Source organism: Schistocerca cancellata, chromosome 9, assembly GCF_023864275.1.
Source record: "Schistocerca cancellata isolate TAMUIC-IGC-003103 chromosome 9, iqSchCanc2.1, whole genome shotgun sequence".
Taxonomy (NCBI): domain Eukaryota; kingdom Metazoa; phylum Arthropoda; class Insecta; order Orthoptera; family Acrididae; genus Schistocerca; species Schistocerca cancellata.
In genome coordinates, this window is record NC_064634.1 from 82,109,384 (window position 1) to 82,126,777 (window position 17,394).

At 44.7% G+C, this 17,394-nt stretch overlaps 1 protein-coding gene across 1 annotated transcript in view; it reads left to right on the forward strand.

The window, feature by feature from the left end:
• Positions 1–17,394, forward strand: part of LOC126101195 (uncharacterized) — a 128,933-nt gene that overhangs the window by 39,500 nt on the left and 72,039 nt on the right. The window contains exon 3 of the mRNA XM_049911891.1: positions 8,003–8,288. Within this exon, the coding sequence (XP_049767848.1) occupies positions 8,003–8,288 (286 nt within the window). The remainder of the gene's footprint in view (positions 1–8,002; positions 8,289–17,394) is intronic.

A 17,394-nucleotide genomic window follows, 5' to 3' on the forward strand; every position in this document is an offset into this window, starting at 1 on the left:
GAGCCAGCAGTCTGCTTGCCATCATGGAAGCCCAAATTGGCTTTGATGCTGTTTAGCCAGTCCGTGGAGCTCCAGTTGGACATCGGCAAGGACACACATCGCTCCACTGCGATGGGCCAAGCGTCATGTTCTGTGTTAGTGCCATAGGTCCATTACTGTACTCAGAGAACCGTTTCTGCCAGATAAGTCAAAAACATTGAACATATGTTAATCTTCTTAGCCATGCATTCCCCTACAGCAACTGACGTTTTCGGCTTAGACGCCTTTCCAGTTTTGGGTTCACAATAGAGTGCCAAATTAATTTAATGTCAACCATAATGTCTTTTTCTCATCCTGATGTCCTGTGGAAGTCGTATAAGGAGATTTTTGAACCAATGCCAGAGTATGCTCATAACTTTACACTTGATAGAAGCCTCTGACAATCCTAAATTTTGTCCAGCACGCCCATCTCCATTTGCAGTTCATGAGGCTGTCCCAGCAGAAGCTACACAGCTTCAGGACCAAAGTATTATTTCTACAGTTTCCGCCAATCAGTAGGTGATGACTATCGTGGTCATTAAAAAACTGGAGAGGTCGTAACATAATTAACTCACACCTTGTCCCGCCCAGAGGAGTTGTCTAAAGTAACTGAAGGCCACTATTTTTCGAAAACTGATGTAAAGGATGTGTACTTCCAACTGCCAAACTTCCAACTGCCACTTGGCAGTTGCTAGTATTAAATATGTCATTCAGCTTGTACAGGTATAATCCCTTGCTGTTTGGGGTTGCGAGAGCACCTGCCATTTTCCAGTATTTAAACAGTTGATTCAAGATATTTCGCACTTTTTCAACGATTTGGACGATATTATCACTGCGGGGGCGTTGCATGTGGAATATCATAAGATTCTCGAATACCTTTCTAAGAAACCCCAGAAAAATGGTTTACTTTGCCAGTTAGAAAAGTGCAGATTCTTCGCTGTCAGCATCAGATAGCTGGTGCACGTTGTTAGTCATAATGGTATCACACCCATACATGAACACGTCGATGCCTTCGTAAAAATGCCGGCGACAACCACGCGTAAACAGTTTGTCATTTTTAGGGAAAATAACTTACTACACCGAGTTCATTACGCAAGTAGCGCAGATCGCTTGCCTCTCAATCAGATGAACAACACGGGGACGAACTTAGTGTCGCTGGCCGCCAGTCAAAAGGGCTTTTCAGTGCCTTGAGGACGTTCTCGAGGCAGCTACATGTCTGATGCCTTGTGCAGCTGGTCTGTCGACGACACCTGTGATGGATACGTCCCCTTATGGCATTGGCTATTTGTCACTCAGGTTGGCAGATGGTTTGAAACGCCCAATGGCCTTTGCCTCCAAAATGTTAAATATTGTGCAGCTCAAGCATACTCAGATTGAAAAAGAGGCTTCAGCGATCGTTTATGGAGTCAAGAAGTTTCACATACTTGTACATTTGATCGGCAGCAAATTTCACCTGTTAACTAACCAAAAACCTTTGATTTATTTTTTTGGGCATTGCTCTAGGCCTCCTGCATGAGTCAGCATGATGTCTGCAGTGCTAGTCACTGTTTGTAACTGGGTACCATTACGAAATCCATTTTCGTCCCGGCACCCAACATGCCAATGCAATCGCCCTGTCTCCCCATCTCTCTTGGTCCTGCCGCTAAAATTTGTCTCCAGGGAACTGTTTGTTTTTGCCCGGTACCAACAGCCAGAGACAGCCGTGGACGAAAAGTCACTATTGGCAACAGAGATCGCCTTGGCGCCACGCTGCCACGAAGTCCATTGCAAATCTTTGTCATGAATTACATAATAGATTGCCCTGCTATGTTTATCACCAGGCCGACCTATATTTTCGAAATTATTTCGCGCTGCAGCATCGGCTCAACGCCATACAAGGTATCTTAACACTGACGATGGGGAACTCTGACTGCTGACTTGTCACTTTGTCCCCACTCCAGCCTCGCATCCTCGGGGTCCTTAGTGCATCACATTGGAGGATGATGAGCATGAAGGTGTTGCTCAAGCAACTCGTTTAGGAGCCCAACAGTCGTGCTAGCATTGAACATGTGTGCCACTCCTGCCATTCCTGATCTGTCAATTTAGCATTCCTACCACTACGTTTTCCGTTGTGGTCCTGCTCTGACCACCCTTAGGGGTGGGTTCATGTCAGTCTTATGGAGCCATTTTAGGACCCTATGTGATGTTGGGTGTGGACAGCCTCTCAAACTGATTTGTTGCAAACATGCCGGCTACTACCTGTGCCCTCGAGAGGAATTTTGCCATTGAGTGGGCATCTTGTACCTGGTGCCAAACAATGGCCCCCGTTTACATCGATCCAGATCAAGGCCTTCTGTCGCTACACTGGCACTGACAATCTGAACACCACCCCCTTTCACACTTCCTCCAATGTGTAGTCTGAGTGGATGGTCCACAGAATCAGAAGGCCTTGAAGACGTCATCAACCGATGGTTCACTGCACAGCTTCCTTGAGATGTATCAGCCAAGCTGTATAAATGGGGTCAGTCCAGCCATTATCCTACATAGGCGCAAGTATCACACACTGTTAGATCTCCTACGTTCTGTGCAGCATGCCAATCCAGTGTACAGGTCTGCCTACTCATGGAACTCCTGTGTTGGGGCTTCACATTTGGTGGCATCTGGTGTGGACCATCTCTAAGGCTACATATTTACTCTGCATACCACCTTATGACGTGTGGCCGAGGATACATTTTATACCAGTGCCACTCTCGCCCCCCTCCGCCCATTTTTCATGCTCCAAATGAGATTTATACGCAGGGAGAAAGGTTGTAGGTAGGTCTTTGTATGAGCTCAAATTTTTCTAACTTTATCTTCGTGGTCTTTTTAAGAGATGTACGTAGGAGGAAGAAAATACCGGCTACCTCTTCTAGGAACGTACGCTCTCGGTATTTTTGGAGTGTCTGCTGCTGGAGTTTTATGAGCATCTCCATGAAGCTTTTACGGTTACTAAACAAATCTATGACGAAACACGCTGCTCCTCTTTCGACCTTCACAATTTATACTATCCATTCTGTTTGATAAGCTTTTCAGGCTGAAGGGCAATACTCAAGTAACAGGTCATTGTGGGCCACAAGGGCCGACAGCTGTACGACATTACAGCCAGGCACGTTCAGCTGAAGCGGCTCTGCGGCCAGCTCTGGCTGTGCCTGTAGTCGCACTCAGTGCCCTTGGCCTTGTCTTCGCCTCCAACCCACAGACTGGATGCCTGGGTCGTCTTCAGCTAGGAGTTTCGCCCTGTTACTTCACTGCTGTGCCACTAATGACCTCCACGCCTACACTACTGCTACAGTGCGATTGAGTGAGGATATGACGGTTTGCTAATCTATGGAGACAGAAGCACTCCCTCTGTCTTATACTGGGTGATCAAAAAGTCAGTATAAATTTGAAAACTTAATAAACCACGGAATAATGTGGATAGAGAGGTAAAAATTGACACACATGCTTGGAATGACATGGGGTTTTATTAGAACCAAAAAAAGACAAAGTTCACAAAATCTCCGACAGATGGCGCTGGACAGCAAAACATCAGTGACTGCGCATGACAGTCGTGTATAAAAGGAGCTGTAATGAGAGAGAGAATCAGATGCGCCAGCAGTCGCAGCATGTTGACGTTACCTGAAAAGGCGCTTTTAGTGAAGCTGTATTATCCGATGCTACCCGTACAAAATCCATCGGCATCATGAACTGTTACCTGGCGATTTAGTGAGGCGGAGGGCATTTGCGGTGGGGGCGTTTCAAAAGATGGCGGTAGATGACGATTCGTTGAGTAACGTGTTGTGGACCGACGAAGCTCATTTCACGCTCCGAAGGTCTGTCAACGCCCACAACTGCAGAATTTGGGCTACCGAAAATACTAGAACTGTCGTGGAAACCCCATTGCACGACGAGAAAGTCACGGTATGGGTGATTCTGGTTTTGTAACTGCTACCGTGATGGGTGAGAGGTACGCCGGTATGTTACAGAATCGCATCATCCCCAGCCTGGCTGATAAACACCTGCTCGAACGTACGATGTTTATGCAGGATGGCGCTCCACCCCATATTGCAAGACGCGTGAAAGATCTCTTGCGCGCGTCGTTTGGTGATGATCGTGTGCTCAGCCACCACTTTCGTCATGGTTGGCCTCAGTCCGTGCGATTATTGGCTTTTGGGCTACCTGAAGTCGCAAGTGTATCTTGATCGACCGACATCTCTATGGATGCTGAAAGACAACATCCGACGTCAATGCCTCACCATAACTCCGGACATGCTTTACAGTGCTGTTCACAACATTATTCCTCGACTACAGACAGCTATTGTTGAACAATGATGGTGGACATATTGAACATTTCCTGTAAAGAACATCATCTTTGCTTTGTCTTACTTTGTTATGCTAATTATTGCTATTCTGATCAGATGAAGCGCCATCTGTCGGACATTTTTTGAACGTTTGTATTTTTTTGGTTCTAATGAAACACCATGTCATTCCAAGCATGTGTGTCAATTTGTATCTTTCTATCTACATTATTCCGTTATTTACTCAGTTTTCAAATTTATACTGACTTTTTGATCACCCAGTACATCCCCCAGTGGCCCCAGAGCAGCCCCCATACTTGGGCACACTGTCTCCTAGACCACTTTCACAGTCTTTGGGCAGGTCTTCTGACGGTATCAACATCGACGTGATGGTCCTTAAGGCGCTGGTGGAGAGATCTAGCTCTCCAACCCCCCTTTCCCCTTTTCCCACTACCAACATGGACATCACCTATGACATTTTCGGCCGAACGTGCCTGTTTTGGGAGGTAAAGACTTAATATTTCCATCAGCGGAGGATAGCAATAGAAGATCTGAGGTGCTACAATCAGCATCTGTCGACCACGAGAGACACATGTTGTGTACTGCTGCACACACAACGGTAAGGAGGGGTGAACTGCAGAGTGGTGCAGCAGCTCTCGTCGTAGGGAAGCTGGACAGGAGTAGAAATGGTAAGTGAACTTGTAAATACAGTAAAGGGAAGTTTTACTTCACTTGTAGCTTTCTCCAAGCGCCACAAAGAAACTTTACAAAAGAACAAACGGAAATTAAGTCCAGCTTTTACAATAAGTAAACTAAAGGGCATCATGCAGCGTGAAGCTCCTGCTATTAATGCAAGAGGGAACTAGCAAAGGCTGACTAAGACTGAGCATTTAGCTGCCACCAGCCATCCTACATTGTGGCGGCAGAGGGCGCTTATACTCAGAGCTGCTGACGGCGTGACCCAGTGGCTGTGCATTATTCGATCCACCGGGTACCTGCGCAGCTGCTATCGACGTCTGTCAGAAACGTGTGTAGTCGTTGCCAAGTGTGAGACGCTGGTGGGGATGGTGTAGATCTAAGGTACAGCACTACGATCACAGGCTCACGTGGGCTGACCTATAGCAGTACAGAACTATGTAAAGGACCGTGGGCGAGTCTTCTTCAGTACACCATATGACATCTTTAAATTCTCGCCTACCTACTGTAAGGAAAACGACCCTGCTTTTGACTTCTACTTGCTGGCTTGTGCTCGTGGTCTTCATTCAGTCCTCTGCTCACGACTACATAGGGTTTGGTTGGCTGATTTGTGGCAGCGGATCAAACAGTGAGGTCATGGGTCCCATCAGGTTAGGGAAGGATGGGGAAGGAAATCAGGCGTGCCCTTTCATAGGAACCATCTCGGGATTTGTCTGAAGCGATTTAGGGGAAACACAGAATGGCTGGACGATGGTCTGAACCGTCGTCCTCTGAATGCTAACCACTGCATCATCTCGCTCGGTCGTAGGGCTTGTCTACGTGCTTTATATCAGGGATGGACAATTTACCACGCGAAGAAACCATGGGTAACAAAAGAAATACTTCAGTTGATTGATGAAAGGAGGAAGTACAAACATTTTCCGGGAAAATCAGGAATACAGAAAAACAAGTCGCTGAGGAATGAAATAAATAGGAAGTGCAGGGAAGCTAAGACGAAATGGCTGCAGGAAAAATGTGAAGACATCGAAAAAGATATGATTGTCGGAAGGACAGACTCAGCATACAGGAAAGTCAAAACAACCGTTGGTGACATTAAAAGCAACGGTGGTAATATTAAGAGTGCAACGGGAATTCCACTGTTAAATGCAGAGGAGAGAGCAGATAGGTGGAAAGAATACATTGAAAGCCTCTATGAGGGTGCAGATTTGTCTGATGTGATAGAAGAAGAAACATGAGTCGATTTAGAAGAGATAGGGGATCCAGTATTAGAATCGGAATTTAAAAGAGCTTTGGAGGACTTACGGTCAAAAAGGTAGAAGGGATAGATAACATTCCATCAGATTTTCTAAAATCATTGGGGGAAGTGGCAACAAAACGACTGTTTACGTTGGTGTGTAAAATATATGAGTCTGGCGATATACCATCTGACTTTCGAAAAACATCATCCACACAATTCCGAAGACGGCAAGAGCTGACAAGTGCGAGAACTATCGCACAATCAGCTTAAAAACTCATGCATCGAAGCTGCTTACAAGAATAATATACAGAATAATGGAAAAGAAAATTGAGAATGCGCTAGGTGACGATCAGTTTGGCTTTAGGAAAAGTAAAGGGACGAGAGAGGCAATTCTGACGTTACGGCTAATAATGGAAGCAAGGCTAAAGAAAAATCAAGACACTTTCACAGGATTTGCCGACCTGGAAAAAGCGTTCGACAATATAAAATGGTGCAAGCTGTTCGAGATTCTGAAAAAAGTAGGGGTAAGCTATAGGGAGAGACGGGTCATATACAATATGTACAACAACCAAGAGAGAATAATAAGAGTGGACGATCAAGAACGAAGTGCTCGTATTAAGAAGGGTGTAAGACAAGGCTGTAGCCTTTCGCCCCTACTCTTCAATCCGTACATCGAGAAAGCAATGATGGAAATAAAAGAAAGGTTCAGGAGTGGAATTAAAATACAAGGTGAAAGGATATCAATGATACGATTCGCTGATGACATTGCTATCCTGAGTGAAAGTGAAGAAGAATTAAATGATCTGCTGAACGGAATGATCAGTCTAATGAGTACACAGTATGATTTGAGAGTAAATCGGAGAAAGACGAAGGTAATGAGAAGTAGTAGAAATGAGAACAGCGAGAAACTTAACATCAGAATTGATGGTCACGAAGTCAATGAAGTTAAGGAATTCTGCTACCTAGGCAGTAAAATAACCAACGACAGACGGAGCAAGGAGGACATCAAAAGCAGACTCGCTATGGCAAAAAAGGCATTTCTGGCCAAGAGAAGTCTACTAATATCAAATACCGGCCTTAATTTGAGGAAGAAATTTCTGAGGATGTAAGTCTGGAGTACAGCATTGTATGGTAGTGAAACATGGACTGTGGGAAAACCGGAACAGAAGAGAATCGAAGCATTTGAGATGTGGTGCTATAAATGAATGTTGAAAATTAGGTGGACTGATAAGGTAAGGAATGCGGAGGTTGTACGCAGAATCAGAGAGGAAAGGAATATGTGGAAAACACTGATAAGGAGAAGGGACAGGATGATAGGACATCTGCTAAGACATGAGGGAATGACTTCCATGGTACTAGAGGGAGCTGTAGAGGGCAAAAACTGTAGAGGAAGACAGAGATTGGAATACGTCAAACAAATAATTGAGGACGTAGGTTGCAAGTGCTACTCTGAGATGACGAGGTTAGCACAGGAAAGGAATTCGTGGCGGGCCGCATCAAACCAGTCAGTAGACTGATGACAAAAAAAAAAAAAAAGAAATTCTTCTCCTTTCGTCAGTTAGATTCAAAATCTCTAGCATTATCCAAGAATATGTACTGGGCCTTATCTTTTTGCCTATCGGAGCATGTCCTGCCTTCATAATTTCGGCTCCCAGTGCTACCTGTTGTGTTCGTAGCCCCTGTAGGTCTGGTCTGTAGATCCTACATATAGTCCTCAGATGAGCCAGTCGGTGCAGTGAGTCCTCACCGCCGCCAGGTCCGACGACATACCGGAGGGCTGCTCGAGCCTGCTGGTGCGCGGCAGCGGCAAGGACGTGCGGGTGCCGCTGCCCTTCCTGGACAACCCGACGAGCCCGGCGGTGCTGGCTCTGCCCGTGAAGGGCCGGGTGCTGGTCCGCCTGGACGACCCGGGCGCCGAGTCGCTGCTGGTGCACTTCCACGACGCGGCCGAGGCCTGCCTCGCCGGCACGCCGCAGGCGCAGCAGTTCCACGAGGACGTGCGTACACTGCCGCTGCGATCCAATCGCAGGCCAATATACACTGTACGTCAGAGGAACGGACTAGAACGCGCGACGTGACGAGTTCACACCGGTTGCGACATCACTTCTCTTAGGCCAGTGTGGAATAGCGAAAGTGGGTTTGTGAGATATCATGAATGATATAAAAAACACTACTGGCCATTAAAATTGCTACACCAAGAAGAAATGCAGATGATAAACGGGTACTCATTGGACAAATATATTATACTAGAACTGACATGTGATTACATTATCACGCAATTTGGGTGCATAGATCCTGAGATGTTCATCATAAGATGAACATCAACAAAAGCAAAACGAGGATAATGGAATGTAGTCGAATTAAGTCGGGTGATGCTGAGGGAATTAGATTAGGAAATGACACACTTAAAGTAGTAAAGGAGTTTTGCTATTTGGGGAGCAAAATAACTGATGATGGTCGAAGTAGAGAGGATATAAAATGTCGACTGGCAATGGCAAGGAAAGCGTTTCTGAAGAAGACAAATTTGTTAACATCGAGTATAGATTTAAGTGTCAGGAAGTCGTTCCTGAAAGTATTTGTACGGAGTGTAGCCATGTATCGAAGTGAAACATGGACGATAAATAGTTTGGACAAGAAGAGAATAGAAGCTTTCGAAATGTGGTGCTATAGAAGAATGCTGAAGATTAGATGGGTAGATCACATAACTAATGAGGAGGTATTGAATAGGATTGGGGAGAAGAAGAGTTTGTGCCACAACTTGACAAGAAGAAGGGACCGGTTGGTAGGACATGTTCTGAGGCATCAAGGGATCACAAATTTAGCATTGGAGAGCAGCGTGGAGGGTAAAAATCGTAGAGGGAGACCAAGAAATGAATACACTAACCAGATTCAGAAGGATGTAGGTTGCAGTAAGTACTGGCAGATGAAGAAACTTGCACAGGATAGGGTAGCATGGAGAGCTGCATCAAACCAGTCTCAGGACTGAAGACCACAACAACAGAAATCAGTACTCAGAACAACCACCCTCGCCGTAATAATGGCCTTGATACGTCTGGGCATTGAGTCAAACACAGCTTAGATGGCGTGGACAGGTACAGCTGCCCATGCAGCTTCAACACGATACCACAGTTCATCAAGAGTAGTAACTGGCGTATTGTGACGAGCCAGTTGCTCGGCCACCATTGACCAGACTTTTCAATTGGTGAGAGATCTCTAGAATGTGCAGCCCAGGGCAGCAGTCGAACATTTTCTGTATCCAGAAAGTCCCGTACAGGACCTGCAACATGCGGTCGTGCATTATCCTGCTGAAATGTAGGGTTTCGCAGGGATCGAATGAAGGGTAGAGCCACGTGTCGTAACACATCTGAAATGTAACGTCCACTGTTCAAAGTGCCGTCAATGCGAACAAGAGGTGACCAAGACGTGTAACCAGTGGCACCCCATACCGGCGCGGCGGTTGATACGCCAGTATGGCGATGACGAACACACGCTTCCAATGTGCGTTCACTGCGATGTCGCCAAACACGGATGCGACCATCATGGTTCTGTAAACAGAACCTGGATTCATCCGAAAAAATGACGTTTTGCCAATCGTGCACCCAGGTTCGTCGTTGAGTACACCATCGCAGGCGCTTCTGTCTGTGATGCAGCGTCAAGGGCAACCGCAGCCATGGTCTCCGAGCTGATAGCCCATGCTGCTGCAAACGTCGTCGAACTGTTCGTGCAGATGGTTGTTGTCTTGCAACGTTCACATCTGTTGACTCAGGGATCGAGACGTGGCTGCACGATCCGCTACAGCCATGCGGATAAGATGCCTGTCATCTCGACTGCTAGTGATACGAGGCCATTGGGATCCAGCACGGCGTTCCGTATTACTCTCCTGAACCCACCCATTCCATATTCTGCTATCAGTCATTGGATCTCGATCAGCGCGAGCAGATACGATAAACCGAATCGCGATAGGCTACAATCCGACTTTTATCAAAGTCGGAAACGTGATGGTACGCATTTCTCCTCCTTACACGAGGGATCACAACAACGTTTCACCAGGCAACGCCGGTCAACTGCTGTTTGTGTATGAGAAATCGGCTGGAAACTTTCGTCATGTCAGCACGTTGTAGGTATCGCCACCGGCGCCAACCTTGTGTAAATGCTCTGAAAAGCTAATCTTTGGCGTATCACAGCATCTTCTTCCTGTCGGTTAAATTTCGCGTCTGTAGCACGTCATCTTCGTGGTGTAGCAATTTTAGTGGCCAGTAGTGTATTGGAGTATAATACCAGAATTAAGAAACTAGCAGTGACGAAGTTTATTAGTGACCAAAGCAAAATCCATAACTGGCGTTCTAGCCAAGGGCTGTATGGTAAACTGCTGAGAAGACGAACAGTAGGAAGTATAGTTCAAACGTTTCAAAACATCGGCGTTTGTCTACTATACCCCAAAATACATTGCCTGACAAAAAAAGTGAAGCACTCAGAAGGGGAGGAGGAAACGAAATGATACTTCACAGGTTGAGTGGTATGTGATATTTTTTCACTGATTACAGGATCGTGTCAAATTTACAATGAACCTGATAGCATGGGCAGACGTATCAGAATGCGGTTGCACACCCTCTGGTATCGATGCATGCACTGGTTCGGTTGGGAAGGGAGTCATAAAGGTGTTGTATTCTCTCCTGAGGGAAACTGGACCACAACTGTTGATAGCCTGTATAACTGCACTGGGACATAGTTGACGTCCGAGCAGGGCCCAGAGATGTTTTGAAGGGGACAGATCCGTGGATCTTACTGGGCATGGGAGTACCGCAACATCTCGTAGACATTTCATTGAGACACGTGCCATGTGTGACGAGCATTGTCCTGTTGAAAAATAGCGCCAATATACTGTTTTATGAAAGGTAACACACGAGGACGCAGGATTTCCGTGACGTAATGTTGTGCCATTAGAGTTCCCTCGACCACTAGCAGCTGTGAGTTGGAGTCATACCCGGTTGCTCTCTACACCACGATACCACGAAGAAGACCGCTGTGCCTCTAAAATGTGGCAAGGATTGGACCTCTCTCCTCTTCTGCACCATACTCGCCATTGATGATCATTTGGGATAGTGCAAAACCGCGAATCATTGCTGAACACATTAGGAGACCATTAATCTTCAATTCTCCCCCGTCCGACCCTACCTGAAAACATAGTCGTTTGCGTTGTGGCATTAACGACAGCCAATGCATGGGACGATAATTCGCTAGTCCCGCTGCTACTAGTCTACGACTAATGGAGCAGGATGTCACTTAATATTGAAGGGAGTCCAGTACTTGTTCTAGCATGGCAGGTGCAAATGTGAAGAGGTGACGATGTGCTTGCTGTACAGTACAGCGATGCTCCCCTCTGGTCGTCAGATGTGGTCGATCGGAAACTTGACGAGTATACCTGTCATCAGGTTCTGATGCCGTCCGACACTGGACCACCATAACATCCCAAAATCCCATAAATCTCGATATTGCACGGTTCGTCCCTATGCCCCTATGGGGAACCAGAATGAGGCTCCTTTCAAACTTTGTCACATGCTAATAATACTGACTCCCAAGTGTATGCGGCATGTCCATCCGAAGGTGTTCATGCTTCCTTCGTACTCTGTCAGGCCTGGAAACAACACTTAACACGATCAACACTAGTACACTCCTGTGATCGTTATATCTGTGACAGAGAAGAGCAGATCAAATCGTTTAGATAACCTCCCCCCCCCCCAATTTTATGTACGTGTACAAACCTGCAATGACATATGACTTCGTCATCACACCACGTCTTCTGGCTGCTTTATTTTTTGTCAGGCCACGTATATACACAAAAATACTTAGAAGGCAATATACAGCAATATTAAAATATATAGCATATTTTTACTATTTTCTTTTTTTGTAGCAAGTATCATTAAAAATAAACAGCATTCTCTTTCGGTAGCGCACATTTTCGGCGTTTCATCAGTTTACGTTGTTATTAATTCTAAACAGTGTAGGCTTTTTCTATGCCAAGATGCTACGAAACTTAACTAAAAATAAAGAAGACACAAAGGCATGAAATCTGTTTCTTCAACATGAGTGAGCGCGGAGAGGATACCTTATCTTTAGATGGTAGCAGACAGCTCCCCAGTCCCCCCCCCCCCCCCCACTCCCACACCAACGTTAGTCTTCCCCTAAACCTCGATGTTGACGTTCTGTTCCGTTCCGCTGGCGGCCAGTGTTGATACGGCTACTTGAAATGCGCTGTCGAATGTTTTGACCTTCCGTCACGTGTGAATCGACCTTAAATGTAGTCGCCATATGATAACTTGAAACCTGCGCTGCCAGCAGTTCACCAAAACCGCCACAGCCGTCTCCCTCTGTGACTGCATGTCCGCTGTGCAAAACCAATTCTAAGAGATTTTTCCGGACGCAAAAATTTGGCATATTTCATGAAAAAACGTAACTGCGGCCCTAATTAAAATTAGGAACAGATTTTTTAGGTGCCAACTGACATGAAAGAAATCTATACCACAGTTGGGTATCAAATTTGGTACCCCATGTTCTATGGAGAATGGGAACCGCAAGCTTGTTATGAGGTAATATTGACAAAATTGGAGACGAAACGCCGTTGTCTGAAGCTAGTACATGGCAAAGACGACTGCTAACACTGGAAGTATTCGTTATCGGGCTAGGTATGTTGATAATAAACAAGAAAAAAACATTCAGGAAGCTCAGTAGTTTTACAGGTATGACGTGATAAGTTTGAAGCTGTTTGCCAGGCGCAAAAATTTGCACTGTTTCAAAAGAATTAACTTAGCTTCGACAGTAATTATAACTAACAAGGGAACCTCCCCATCGCACCCCCATCAGATTTAGATATAAGTTGGCACAGTGGATAGGCCTTGAAAAACGGAACACAGATCAATCGAGAAAACAGGAAGAAGTTGTGTGGAACTGAGAAAAAATAAGCAAAATATACAAACTGAGTAGTCCATGCGTAAGATAGGCAACATCAAGGGTGACGTGAGCTCAGGAGCGGCGTGGTCCCGTGGTTAGCGTGAGCAGCTGCGGAACGAAAAGGTCCTTGGTTCAAGTCTTCCCTCCAGTGAAAAGTTTAATTTCTTTATTTTCGCAAAGTTATGATCTGTCCGTTCGTTCATTGACGTCTCTGTTCACTGTAATAAGTTTAGTGTCTGTATTTTGCGACCGCACCGGTAAACCGTGCGATTAGTAGACGAAAGGACGTGCCTCTTCAATGGGAACCGAAAACATTTGATAGCAAGGTCATAGGTCAACCGATTCCTCTACAGGAAAACACGTCTGATATATTCTATACGACACTGGTGACGGCATGTGCGTCACATGACAGGAATATGTTGTCGACCCACCTAACTTGTACACTTGGCGAATGGGTGAAAAGATTCTTCTACCTTACCCGATTTAGGTTTTCTTATGGATGTGATAATCACTCCCAAAAACGTGATGAAAACATAAGAGTTTGTCACATAAGCTGAAAATAAAAAATTAAACTTTTCAGTGGAGGGAAGACTTGAACCAAGGACCGCTCGTTCCGCACCTGCCCACGCTAACCACGGGACCACGTCGCTCCTAAGCTTACATCAGCCTTGATGTTGCCTATCTTGCACATGGACTACTCAGTTTGTATAATTTGCTTATTTTTTCGTAGTTCCACACAACTTCTTTCTGTTTTCTCGATTGATCTGTGTTCAGTTTTTCAAGGCCTATCCACTGTGCCAACTTATAACTGAATCTGAGGGGGGTGCGATGGGGAGGTTCCCTTGTAAGAACAGACTCTTGGCGTGCTTAGAGTCGCTATAGTGAAACATCACACGTCCATTTTACATTACGTGGCTTCTGCTGGAGATACAGACTTTAAAGAGATTTTCTATTGGTGCAAAGAGCAGAATGCTCTGGTGGCTGTCTGCACGCGTTATTTGTCGTGGCAACGGCCCAACTGCAGACACCAGACGTCAACTACGAGTGTTTGAACACGTTCAAGCAAGCGCTGCGAACTGTGTTCCTCGCTGTGGTGCTGATTTTCCTGTTTCTCGCCATGGAGCGGCGGTCGTCGTCAAATGCCCTAGGCTACTGCTTTAATACATTAACGTTTTGTTTTTAAAACAGTGAAGGTCACATAAAACGATTTTACACTAAATTAATCACAAATTATGTGATATCTCATATGTTCAGAAAGGTCACACAAAACTGTATTCAGAGGTGTCGGTTGTCCCCGGCTGACAGGTAGTACGTACATTGTAACGCCGGAAAGGCATATCCTCCTATTTCCATCTATTGCACTGCAAATTTTTTTCCTTATTTTGTCACCTGAAGATGTGACATTTCTGTCTCTTTACATATTGTAATTGTTTTACTGTTTGTGTATATATATATATATATATATATATATATATATGCATTTATGTTGGTTTGTTTTGTGAATATTATTTGTACGCTGCGTCTGGCCTAGGGAAAGCTATGCTATCGAACGAATACATCGATAGGTCGTGTGGAGAACCAAAGTGTTTAGGATCTTTGGTAGGGTTAACTCTGTCGCGTGGAGCGCGGGCAGAGAGAGTCTGGCTGGGGTGGTGCAGTGGAGCAGGTGTGTTGTGTCAAGCTCCCGCGAGTTGCCGCGCTTTCGGGGTTTCGCAGCATGTAATTGCGCTCGACTTGCGATGATAGTTTCCGACATGGTGTCGCGGACGGGAAGCATTAGCTGGCGCACATCAAGAGCCCCTTTCGTCTGGTGACCATGTCGAGAAGAAGGCGCGCCAACATCCAGCTTCTGCAGCAGCGACGGCCGACAATGAGTGACTGTCGCCACCTCCTCGATCGACGACTTCAAACCTTCAATCAACCAACAAGGAAGACTGGAAGCACGTAAAGTTTTAGAACTGTATGACAGACCTCAGCTTTTCAAACTTTTAAAATTGTTGCATCACAAAATTACAGCAACTTAGCATGAACCTTTGTTGCTCATTGTCCCAATTGCATTGCCAAGCAGGGTCCCTTCCTTTTCCGAAATGAACCCGAGTGTCGTTGAAATTCAAACGCCAGCATTAAAGTAATATAATTCGATTTCACTGCTTTAATTTCAAAGTTCAGTTAAGGCATTCATAGCTGGCTACAATATTTAGATTACACAAGCACAAATTAAGAGTGCGAGTTTTGTTACCGAATTTTAGCTTACCTGTGACTGCAGCTCAGCTTGGTACGTACTAAACTTTACTATTGTTAATTTTTCAGAATCATTTAATTCAAGATCAAATTTAAATCTCTTATTTCTAAATTGCGTAGATTTCAAGTAGCTTTTGAAATGATTGTTGAGGTAGTCCAAGACTAATCGTATTTTACTGAATTTCGATGTGCTTCAGAAAGAAAGCTCACTATTAACTTCAGTCACTAAATTAACTTTCGATTTTCCGGTTTTATTAATTCTTTTGCTAAATTAAGTGAGAGTGTAGCGAAATTTATTACTTCTGACAAACTTTCAGTTTTCACACTACACGTGTCAACCTTCAGTTGCCACACATCTAGTGCTAATTATATGTGTAATAACCTTTCTTTTTCAGTTACTATAGTAATTGTCCTTAGGACTGGCGACCGTAATTTCCCCCAGATCTTAAATATCTAATTACCGCTAGTTAATTGTTAACGTAATGGCCGCACATTTACTTTCTTTATTAACTTTACCTCTTTTCAAAATTAATTTCCACCAGTTTCATTGGCATTTTTCCTTTCATTTAGATGTAACCCTTTCCTCCCTCTTTACCGACAAATTAACTTCGGTGACGATTGCTTTTCCCAAATTTCCATTAGGTACACGCGGTTTAATTTTTCACTGTCATTAATGTCGATAAGTGAGGGGGAGGTTGCAACATCACGCGTTACTGTATTGCAGGTAGCACAATTGGTGGCGTAGAGCGTGAGCCATCGGCCGTACACGCTGCACAGTACAAAGGACTAGCGTGAGCCATCAGTGGAGGCACTGGTGTGATCATGTTAAATGAACGTGTTAAACCAGTCCGTTGAGCTAGGAGTTAGCGTACACGCAGCTGATACCACACTAAGCGGGCAAGGCACCACCTATCCGTGTTTGATCAAGAATACCTTCATTAACCTTAACTCAAACGAATTCAAGTTGCTCGACTGTTTTGCTTGGCAGTTTACATTGTTTGGTGCAGGGGGATACCAAAAAATGAGTTTTAAGCCAGCTTTGTTGACAGTTCAACTTGCTCGACTATTTTCCTTAGCGCCCTACGTCATTTAGTGCAGGGGAATATCAAGAATTGAATGGCTCAAATGGTTCTGAGCACTTTGGGACTTAACATCTGAGGTCATCAGTCCCCTAGAACTTAGAACTACTTAAACCTAACTAACCTAAGGACATCACACACATCAATGCCCGAGGCAGGATTCGAATCTGCGACCGTAGCGGTCGCGCGGTTCCAGACTGAAGCGCCTAGAACCGCTCGACCACACCGGCCGGCTCAAGAATTGAGTTTTAGGCTAGCTTTGTCAACAAATTAATGCAATCTTAGTTGACAAATTTGTGGCTCACGTTTGTAATAATATGCAACAGAAAATATATGTTATGCTCATTAAATTTAAATATATGCAAAAGACCTGATCATTCTCATTGCTAAGATTCATGTTAGCTGTAATTACATGGATGGTGTATCACTGTTATCTTACAAATTTTTTATGATAAATAAAAATGATGTGCCCAACACCTCCCTGTCTGCTCTCGAACTATAGATGAGATTTTATCCCATAACCTAAGTGACAAGTGGTATGTATATTTGACATTTCGATGATTATATTTTACTGACATTATCTTCCTTATATGTACTTTACTGAAAACCTTGCATAGATCAAGAACTATTGGAGACAAAGCAGCCACTGAAATGCGACTACTAACGTAAATGTCTCCAATTGCTAATATCCAGGGGGTGAATGCTAGCCTTTTTCCAGCTACTCCTGTTTTTCATTCGCTGGCCTTAACAATCTACGTGACAAATACTAGGGCATTTGCGTATTTACTGTTATCGATAATTTACGGGTTTAAAAAAATAAAGAAATTCTCGCATTTTTTATCCTGGGATTTCCACTGATGACAGGTTTCTTGTTAGTTTT